This window comes from Octopus bimaculoides, chromosome 18 (genome assembly GCF_046866305.1).
Source record: "Octopus bimaculoides isolate indiv1 chromosome 18, ASM4686630v1, whole genome shotgun sequence".
Classification (NCBI taxonomy): Eukaryota; Metazoa; Mollusca; class Cephalopoda; order Octopoda; family Octopodidae; genus Octopus; species Octopus bimaculoides.
Window position 1 is genome coordinate 36,481,353 of NC_142945.1, and position 11,411 is coordinate 36,492,763.

The 11,411-nt window shown below is 41.1% G+C and overlaps 1 protein-coding gene across 1 annotated transcript in view; it reads right to left on the reverse strand.

Annotated features, from left to right (window-relative positions):
* The window catches only part of LOC106873221 (methionyl-tRNA formyltransferase, mitochondrial), a 59,305-nt gene that overhangs the window by 33,978 nt on the left and 13,916 nt on the right, over positions 1-11,411 (reverse strand). Inside the window, exons 5-6 of the mRNA XM_014920477.3 lie at positions 10,927-11,049; positions 8,960-9,062 (exon numbers count right to left, since the gene is read on the reverse strand). Coding sequence (XP_014775963.3) covers positions 8,960-9,062; positions 10,927-11,049 — 226 coding nt within the window. The remainder of the gene's footprint in view (positions 1-8,959; positions 9,063-10,926; positions 11,050-11,411) is intronic.

Sequence of the window (11,411 nt, forward strand, 5' to 3'; positions counted from 1 at the left end):
GGTAATAGGGCTAATTCTGTCCCAATACCATACTCTAATCTCTAGGTTCCACTCCCTCTCTCAGTTAAGAGGGCCTTGTCTTGCGAGTTCACGAATGCTGGTGCTATGTAAAAGACACCTGTGCTGGTGCCACATAAAAAGCACTTGTGTTGGTGCCATGTAAAAGAGCACATGTGCTGGTGCCACATATAGAGCACCTGCACTGGTGCCATGTAAAAGTGAACCCCTGTTGGTGCCATGAAAAAAGTATCCAGTACATTCGGTAAAGTGGTTGGCATTAGGAAAGGCATCCAGCTGTAGAAATCATGCCAAAACAGACAACGGGAGCCTCATGCAACTCTCCAGTTTGCTAGCTCCCTTAAAACTGTCCAACCCATGCCAGCGTGGAAAACACATTAAATAGTGATGATGATGATGACGATGATGATGACAACTATCTGTCAGATATTCTCTTTACTTCATACCATTACTGTCTCATTACACTCTACCAATACTGTCTCTTCCATTATTCCTTCAAACTCTCTCTCTCTCCCTTTTCCTCCCTTCTCTTTTAACTGTCACCTCAATCACCCAGTTTTCTTTTCACATTCTAATTTCTCTCCTCCTCTCACCCTCTTCTTCTGCAATTGTTCTCTCTCCTATCCAGAGTAGCTAAAAGAGAAAATAATCACCCAGAATGAAAGTAGACAACATAGAACAGTGAGGGCCTCTTTTATTTTGCAGGGTGCAAGTCAACAGCACAAGTACAAGTTCCACAATGAAATGCACGAAATAAACACAGAAAAATGGCTGGTGTAAGAGTGGAGAAAATGCAAGGTCAAGAGGAGTCTTAGCCTTGTCATGGTGAGAACATGACAACCCTTATAGTGCTGGTGCATGATAAATTGCAGCCAGTATGTAATATGAAGTGGTTGGTGATCAGAAGAACATTCAGCAATAGAAAGCATGTGACACTTAACAATGCTCCACCAAGACATGATTCTCCAGCCTGTCTTGGTGGATAATATGTCTAAATAAGACCTAATCTGGATCATAATAACCTATTCAACCATGATAGCATAGACAGCAGGTACAAAAACAATGATTATGACAATATATATATATATTATATATATACTTTATTTAAAAGCAACAGAAATATAACAAAAAAACTGTTACTCTGAGTTTCACGTTCCCATTCATCGGACAGTTTTGTTATATATACACACACATATATACACACACACACACACATATATATACACACACACACACACATACACATATACATATATACACACACATATATACATGTATAGATATATGCATATACATTTCAATTGAATCCCCAACAAGTTAACATGTGGTCGCCCAACAACACTGTAAACTTCATATAATCAAGGTGTCCTTGGCCTGAAGAGTAGCTTGCAGTCTACCCTTCATTTGGATAATTTACTACTTCTGAGGTTCTGCTGGATTTTATCTGCTCCATTCCCTAATTTTAGAATGTTTATTCACATATGCAACAACCTCTGTTGTTATCACACTTCAATATGAGAAAAATTCTACAACCTTCTGTGCCAATAAATCACTATTGTTCCTAAAAGTTTTTTATATCTTCAATGGATTGCTTGAAGCTCACTAACTTCCAACAATTTGATCCTGGATCTTACTTTTATATATACATACATACATATATATATATATATATATATATATACACACACACGCATATAAATTGAGAATCATCATCATCATTGTTTAACATCCACTTTCCATGCTAGCATGGGTTGGACAATTTGACTGAGGACTGGCGAACCAGATGGCTGCACCAGGCTCTAATCTGATCTGGCAGAGTTTCTACAGCCAGATGCCCTTCCTAACGCCAACCACTCCGAGAGTGTAGTGGGTGCTTTTACGTGCCACCGGCATGAGGGCCAGTCTGGCGGTACTGGCAACGGCCACGCTCAAATGGCATTTTTTACGTGCCACCTGCACAGGAGTCAGTCCAGCAGCACTGGCAACGACCTCGCTTGAATGTTTTGTTCAGGTGCCACCGGCACCAGTGCCAGTAAGGCGACACTGGTAACGATCACGCTTAAATGGTGCTTTTTACATGCCACCGGCACGGAAGCCAGACAGCTGCTCTGGCAGTGATCCCGCTCGGATGGTGCTGTTAGTGCTCCACTGGCATGAGTGCCAGTCATCGAATTTGGTTAAACTTCGATTTCACTTGTCCCAACAGGTCTTCGCACAAAGGCCAGTGTATAAAAAACATCATATCGGTAAAATTAATATTTAAGTATATAATTATAAATATATAATTATAATTAAGGATGCTGGAGAGACGTCATCAATACACTCTAAATTTGTTCTTTTGGGCACAAGGCAATGGACAAGAAGATTTATAAAATTTCGGAGAACTCAATATCTTAAGATTTCGTGTTTTGTAATAAAACTTACTTTACATTCTTCAGTAGAAGTATACCAACAATATATATATATATATATACATATATATATATATATATATATATATATATATCTATATATATATATATATATATATATATATATATATGTATATATATATATATATAATATTTTTATATGTGGGTTTTATTTTATTTTTTATATATATTTTCTTATGCATTTGTGGACTTTGATGTATTTTTTATATATGATCGTTTATTGAGGGGACTGTTGTATGTTGAGTCGTTGACCCAAATGTAATGCTTTTATTCTGTAACTAATAATTTTTTATCCCTGTCTCAATTAACTTGAGCACTTCTCTTTGCAGCCCTGTTAAAGACTAATTTGTTTCCTAATAAGAAATAATTAAGAAACGATTACTATTACCTATATATGTTGTTTATGTTGTTTATAGTTTCGGCTTAGAGCTGCGGCCATGCTGATGCACCACCCATATATCATCATCATCATCATCATCGTTTAACGTCCGCTTTCCATGCTAGCATGGGTTGGACAATTTGACTGAGGACTGGTGCAACCAGATGGCTACACCAGGCTCCAATCTAATTTGGCAGAGTTTCTACAGCTGGATGCCCTTCCTAACGCCAACCACTCAGAGAGTGTAGTGGGTGCTTTTACGTGTCACCCGCACGAAAACGGCCACGCTCGAAATGGTGTCTTTTATGTGCCACCCGCACAAGAGCCAGTCCAGGGGCACTGGCAACGATCTCGCTCGAAAACCCTACAAGGCCAGTCAGGCGGTACTGGCAACGGTCACGCTCAGGATGGTACATCTTACGTGCCACCCGCACAAGAGCCAGTCCAGGGGCCCTGGCAACGATCTCACTTGGCTTGCCGGGTCTTCTCACGCACAGCACATTTCCAAAGATCTCGGTCAGTAGTCATCGCCTCGGTGAGGCCCAATGTTCGAAGGTCTTGCCTCACCACCTCAGCCCAGGTCTTCCTGGGCCTACCTCTTCCACGGGTTCCCTCAACTGTTAGGGAGTGGCACTTTTTCACGCAGCTATCCTCATTCATTCTCACCACATGTCCAAACCAGCGCAATCGTCTCTCTTGCACACCACTACTGACGCTTCTTATGTTCAGCTTTTCTCTCAAGATACTTACACTCTGATGGGTATGCACATTTACATTACACATCCAGCGGAGCATACTGGCTTCATTCCTTGCGAGCTTACGCATGTCCTCAGCAGTCACAGCCCATGTTTCACTGCCATGTAGCATGGCTGTTCGTACACATGCGTCATACAGTCTGCCTTTTACCCTGAGTGAGAGTCCCTTTGTCGCCAGCAGAGGTAAGAGCTCTCTAAACTTGGCCCAGGCTATTCTTATTCTAGCAGTTACACTTTCAGCTCACGCACCCCCACTACTAACTTGGTCACCCAGATAGCGGAAGCTATCAACTACCTCTAGTTTTTCTCCCTGGAATGAGATAGAAGTTGTTTCCTGTTTGTTTACAGTGTTTATTGCACCTGAACATTTGCCACATACAAAAACTAACTTTGTAGTTAATCTGCCTTTGATATTGCTGCACCTCTTATGTGTCCATCTTATAGAGTTACTACCTACTCCTTTACTGCATACTGAGCAGGGCCATCTACCTGAAGGGGTTTGTATTTTATCTACCTTCCTACCTATTAGGATTTTGGTTTTTGCTAGGTTGACTCTAAGGCCCTTCGATTCTAGTCCTTGCTTCCACACCTTAAACTTCTCCTCTAGTTCTGAAGGCCAGTTACAGAGGTTTATTCTTGGCTAGATATTTCTCCTGCAGCTGTCTCACTAGAAATATGGCATCAGTGGTGCTTTTACCTGGCACGAACCCAAACTGCATCTCATCTAAATTGATTTGCTCCCTAATTAGTTGGGCTATGACCCTCTCCGTAACTTTCATAACCTGATCTAACAGCTTGATGCCTCTGTAATTATTAGTGTCTAAAGCGTCACCTTTACCTTTGTAGCAGTTTACTATGGTGCTGCTACACCAGTCATTGGGTATGACTCCTTCGTGTATCACCTGGTTCGTAATACGGGTGACTAGGCTGTAGCCAACACTGCCAGATATTTTGAGCATCTCTGTAGTGATTCCTGATGGGCCAGGGGCTTTCCCTGTCTTCATACTCTTAATTGCTTTATCTACCCTGGTACTGTCAACTCGGATAGCTGGTCCCTCTATTGGGTCAACATACGGCAGGCTCTCTTTCTCCCATTCATTCTCTTTATTAAGCAATCTATCGTAGTGGCATCTCCAGACCTCTTTCTTTGCGTACCATCATCCATGCGAACACATTTCTCTCCTACAACATCACTATTCTCTCTCCTACACTGTCTTGCAACACGAAATACCTCGAGTCTTTGGTCCTCACGGCGCAGAACATTGGCAAATCTTTTCTTATCTGCTTCCCCTCTGGCTAAATAAACCTGTCGCCTAGCTTCCCTTCTGGCAGATTGGTACAATTCCCTGCTACCACCGTTCTTCCAGTCCTTCCAAGCCTGTTTCTTTTGTCTAATAGCCCCGTCTACATCCTTGTTCCACCACCACGTTACTCTGGGTCGAGAGGGGACTTTACACCAGCCACAGATCTGGTCTGTGGCTCTCAATAGATTGTCCCGCAGAAATCTCCAATTGTCTTCCACGTTGTATGATGCTATATCCCCTTCTATTTCGTCAAATGCTTCAAGTAACTTGTCTCTAAATCTCTATCCATTTGCAGGGTCTTTAAGTTTCCATACCCTTCTCCCCCAGGCCGGTCTACTTCCGGGCACCCATATTGCCTTGATCTCAAAGTCGCTAACTACTAATCTGTGTTGGGGTGTACATTCTTCGCCAGGGAGGGTTTTGGCATTTATAAGCCTCCCTCTTTCTCTAGTTCTGGCGAGGATGTAGTCGATTTGGCTAGAGTGTCTGCCGGATTGGTAGGTGACCAGGTGACAGGCAGGTTTCCTGAAGTTGGTATTGCAAACCATAAGATCGGTTGCATCACAGAACTCCAGTAGTTTGGTTCCCTCCTCGTTGCGGGAACCGAAGCCATAGCCTCCATGTATGCCATGGAAGCCTCCAGCACGATGTCCGACATGACCATTGAAGTCACCAGCCACAAAGAGAAGGTCTCTGTCTCTTGTCGATGAGGTAGTTTGCAAGAGGGTGTCATAGAATTGGTCTTTCAGCCCATCCGGGAGCCCCGGTTGAGGGGCATAGGCTGAGATGACAGTAGCTAATCTATGATGAAGCACTAGTCTAATCTTAAGTACTCTGTCACATACTCTAACTACCTCGATTACCTTATCAACCCATTTCTCTGCTAGAAGTATTCCTACGCCCCCGACTCCGTCACTGTTCCCTGCCCAGAAAAACTTGTACCTGTGTTCTTTGCCTGTGAGGAACCTCGCAGAACCTCCTCTCCATCTTACTTCTTGGATGCAGCACAGATCTACGCGTCGCCGTTCAAGCATCTCAACAATCTCACCAGACCTACCTTTCAGCGTGCCGACGTTGAGAGTGCCAATCCTGACAGTGTGGGAGGAGTGGGTGTCAGAGGAGTGGGCCCGTGTGACCCTGGGATGGGGGTAAGCAGTGTCGTGAACCTGAAAAGAAAGCTTGCATTTGGCAGAGTTCATAAACAAAAACAATACCTACAACCTTCATATACTACCCAATCTTTATGCGCTATAAGGTCGATAAGAGGGGGGGTATAAGGTCACAGGCAGTGTTCGCGGAAGATGATCTAAAAAGACTTCCGATATTGGTGGAGGGGGTGGGAGGGTGGGCGTACCGCGGGTTAATGGAGCTTCGTCGTGGGTTCTATTAGCATAGAGATTCCAGTACGAAATGGTGGTGGAGTTGGAAAGCGAGCTGGTTATATGTTTGGGATTCGCGCGCGAGTCGAAGAGGAAATGGTGGAAGAAGTGGTGATTCAGAGAGAGAGAGAGAGAGAGAGATAGAATACAATAGGGAGGGAGAGGGAGAACCGGCAGCAGTACATCATACTGGTCAAATTCGTTAGGTTTTTAGGAAAAAGTTGAAAGAAACACAGCAGTGTTTAAATGTGAGATTAAATGTTTAGATCGGTAACAGAAATGAGAGTTAAAAATCGTAATTTTTAAAGGGAGTTAGAGACAAATTTCAGTCAGGTTTGGGCTAAGGAGCAAAAACTTCAGCAAGTAGATGCGAAGACGATAGATCGCGTGAGATAGAGAAAAAATACATAAATAATCATGAATTCAAGACATAAATGTATAGTTAGAGAGAACGAAGTGGGGTGGTGGATGAGGAGCGCATCAGAAGGGATAATATATGAAAAATAGGAATGACTTAGCTATTGTTCATATATGTGTGTGTGTGTGTGTGTGTGTGTGTGTGTGTGTGTGTGTGTGTGTGTGTGTGTGTGTGTAATTATCATCATCATTTAACGTCTTTTTTCCATGCTGGCATGGATTGGATGGTTTGACAGGAGCTTGTAAGGCCAGGGGCAGCACCAGGCTCCACTGTCTGTTCTGGCATGATTTCTATAGCCTGATGCTGTTCCTAATGCCAATCACTTTACAGAGTGGGTGCTTGTCACATGACACCAGCACCAGTATCAATTCAGCTGTGGTGGAACTAGCTTCTTGACAACAGCAAAATGCCAGATATCTCAGTCCTTTGTAGGACTCAGTGTCTTGAGATTGGCCTCTGTGTGTGTGTGTGTGTGTGTAAACACACACATGCATGCATTATCATAATACTAACAGCAGTGGAAGAAATGGAGGGCTTTTCACAGTTACTTAGCTCCAAGGTTTACATTATTCAAAACTAAACTTATTCAAAACAACTTTTTATCTTTATTTGAAAATTGTATAAATATTTGATGAAAGCAAGTTCTAGGAAAATATAAAAAAAATTAATATTCTAATATTTGAATCAATATTTACTTATTCAAATATTAGAGCATTAATACTTTATAAACCTTACTTTCATCAAATGTATCAGGTTTCAAATACAGATGAAATGTTTTGAGTTGGAAGCAACTCAAAACTTAGTGAAAACAACTAAGAAAAGCCCCAGTTTTTCCCTTTGTTGTTTTTATAATTGCATACTTTTTCTTTCATTTGTATTAACGATGTGTGTGTGTGTGTGTGTGTGTGTGTGTGTGTGTGTATACATATATATATATATATATTTATTCTCTTTTACTTGTTTCAGTCATTTCACTGTGGCCATGCTGGAGTATTGCTTTAGTCAAACAAATCAACCCCAGGACTTATCCTTTGTAAGCCTAGTACTTATTCTATCAGTCTCTTTTGCTGAACCGCTAAGTTACAGGGATGTAAACACACCAACATCAGTTGTCAAGCAATGCTTGGGGGGGGGGGGAACAAACACAGACACACACATATACATATATATATATACATGGCTAAAGGCACTGCCCCAGCATGGCCACAGTCAAATGACTGAAACAAGTAAAAGAGCAAAGAGTATATATATACACACACACACACACACACACACACACATATATATATAAATATATACAGGGTGGCCCAAAAGTAGGCTTACAGTTATTCAATTAGCTCTTTCACATTTATATATTAACAGTTTAGATCTTAATTATAAAAAAATATGAAGCCATTATTTTATGCTAATTTAGTTAATTTTGTCAAGCTCCCTTTTCAGTTTGTAAGATAGAAATTTAAATGTAATAAAATGGTTTAAAAGAAATTTAAAGTGCCTACATGATAACTGTTAAACCTACTTTTGCGTCACCCTGTATATACGATGGGCTTCTTTCAGTTTCCATCTGCTAAAACCACTCACAAGGCTTTGGTCAGCCCAAGACTATAGTAGAAGACACTTGCCCAAGGTGCCACACAGTGGTACTGAACCCGGAACCATGTGGTTGGGAAGGAAGCTTCTTACCACACAGCAAATCATATCTTTTATCTTTCACTTTTTTCTGTAGTTTGACTGCAGCCATACAGGGGGGGGTTTAGTCGAACAAATCACTCTGAAGAGTTTAGTGAAACAAATTGACCCTGGTACTTATTCTATCAGTGACTTTTGCTGAACCACTAATATATGGGGACATAAACAAACCAACACCAACAGTCCAGTGTTGTTGAGGGACAAACACAAACACACACACACACAGATATATACATATACTCACACACACATATATATGTGACGGGCTTCTTTCAGCTTCCATCTCGTAAGTTTTTGATTGGCCTGGGGCTATAGCAGACACCCAAGGTGCCACACGGTGGGACTGAACCAAAAACCATGTGGTTGGGAAGCAAACATCTTACCACACAGCTATGCCTGCACCTATGTATGTATATGTATGTGATGTGTGTGCGTACTTGTATGCATGCATGTGTGTGTGTTTGTGTGAAGTTTTTGACCTCATGATCATGTGGACAACAGTCCAACACTTTAACACCACAGACATACAGACACACAAACAAACAAATTACTATGTAACCAAATAAATTCTATGATGCTACTTACTAATTCTGCAGCTTCTGTGGCAAGTAAAGTCTGTAGTTGCATTGAGGTACAAGCTTGTGGTACAGGGACACTCTTTGTGTTAAGTATTGAACCAATGTCAAACCTGAGGAAAAAGACAAGAATGACTGTCCGGTGTTTTGCTGTCAGGTGATTTTGACAGAGCTGTTAGAGCTGAATATTTTAAATAACAATTGCACAATGAGGCAATCATCTCATCATCTGTTAATCGTAAATCACAATTTTAGCACCTTCCAACAGTGTTATTTCCTCCAACATTGCCAAACAATATTGTTGGAAATAGTAACAGTCTTGGCTTTTTGGGCCCACACTGTAAACATACTTTTACTCTCCATTATTCATGCAGTCACCACAACATATTAGGTGCAGCTGTAACTGCTCCAAACATGCACTAACTATCGTAGTTATTCATGTAAAATAATGAAGCATTTTTGACAAAAAAATATGATTGTGTGAGTTCCGCAATGTTAATCTTATGGTAACAGAAGAGAATTTTTATGACCAACATTGGAAGATGTTTAAAGGTCACTTTCAAATCTGCTTTTTGTTTCATACAGGTTGCATGAGCTTTTACAATGTAGTTTATACTGCTATTAATAAATCTGACAAAACACACCATTTTCATAAATAGAAATGCTACAGTAAAGTATATGCATACATATATGTGTGTGTGTGTGTGTGTGATACACCTGGACATGTACACAGTATCCAACATGTATCTGCAACCTAACAGATAAGAATGTTATGACAATCAGTTTAGATATAAATGCACCTGATCCAAATCCAGATTGGTATTATGTACACATTGCTTTTTACATGGCACAAGCACAGGCGAGGTCAGTTTAGGCAAGGTTTTTACAGCTGGATGCCCTCCCATATGCTAACCACTTTACAGTGTGGACTGGGTGCTTTTAAGTGGCACCTGCACTGACAGGGTCACCAACTTGCAAGACAAAAATGTCTTTTGAGAAGGGAGGGGACGTTGGGGTAGGGTGATCTTGTGTCAGATGATGAAAGGTTATAGCGAGACAGAGAGTAGGGTGTGTGAAATGTTTTCTTGTTATGTCTGGGTGGAACACACAGGTCGGGGTCTAGCAGAGAGTAATGATACAGTAGGACAGGGCCAAGAGGAGAGGATTGGGGAGTGGGAGGTGCATGAAGTGGAAATACAATGAAGAGAAGTGATGTAGAGATGTAGACTGGTTTGTTGTGGTAGAGTGTGTGAGAAGTTAGCCTGTTAAGTCTGGGTGGGACACACAGTGCTTCTAGAATTCAGTTTCGGTGTCTCCTCAAGAACCTTACATCGCCAGACATTTCAGTTCATTGTCATTTCCTCTGTGAGACCCAACTTCCTGGGATTGGTCCTTACCACTTCATCCCACGTCTTCCTGGGTCTCCCTTTTCCACAGGTATCATCTACTTTCAGTGATCAGCACTTCTTTATGCAGCTGTCCTCATAAATATGCATCATTTCTCCAAACCAATGTAGTCTTCTCTCTTGCATACTATACTTGACTCCTCTTATACTCAACTTTTCTCTCAATACATTTGCACTTTGCCATACATGTGCACTGATGTTGCACATCCAATGAAGCATACTACCTTCATTTCTCTGCAGTCTATACATGTCTTCTACATTCAGAGCTCATGTCTCACTACCATGGAGTATAGCATCATACAGTCTACCTTTTACTCTGAGAGAGAGACCTTTTGTTGCCAACAGAGGTAATAGCTCTTTGAACTTCCTCCACTCTATTCTTATTCTAGCAAAAATACTTTCAGAGCATCCTCCACCATTGCTAATTTGGTCACTCAGGTAACAGAAACTATTTACAACCTCAAAAGAGCCTCCTGGACATTTAAGAGAATCAAAGTCTTATCTAAGGGTTAGATTGAAAATTATTATAATCTTAATGGAAATGTAAATGTTGAGGAATAAAATGACTCACTGTTTAGGCCTGATCTTCATTACTGAAACACCAGTGACTGTGTCTCCATTCAGTATGGTATGGATGATAGGAGCTGCACCACGCCACCGAGGTAGAAGGCTTGCATGGACATTGAGTATTCCACTAAGAAATGAAAAAAATGTCAATCATGAATTACTAAAGATAAATATATATACAAAGTTATTCGATCATTCATCATCATTTAATGCTTATTTTTCCATGCTTGCATGAGTCAGATGGGATTTGTTGAGGCAGATTTTCTACAGTTGGATGCCCCTCCTGTCATCAACTCTCATCTGTTTCCAGGCAAAGTAATATATCCCAAGCCAGGCACATCTTATCACAGAAGACTGGAAACTAACAATATCATTTGGATGGTGATGATGTTTGTTTACAACTCTCACACGATGTCACAACAAGGGTACACACATGCACAAACCCACATGTACATAGTTAATATATACATACATGTCTTTGTGTATCTG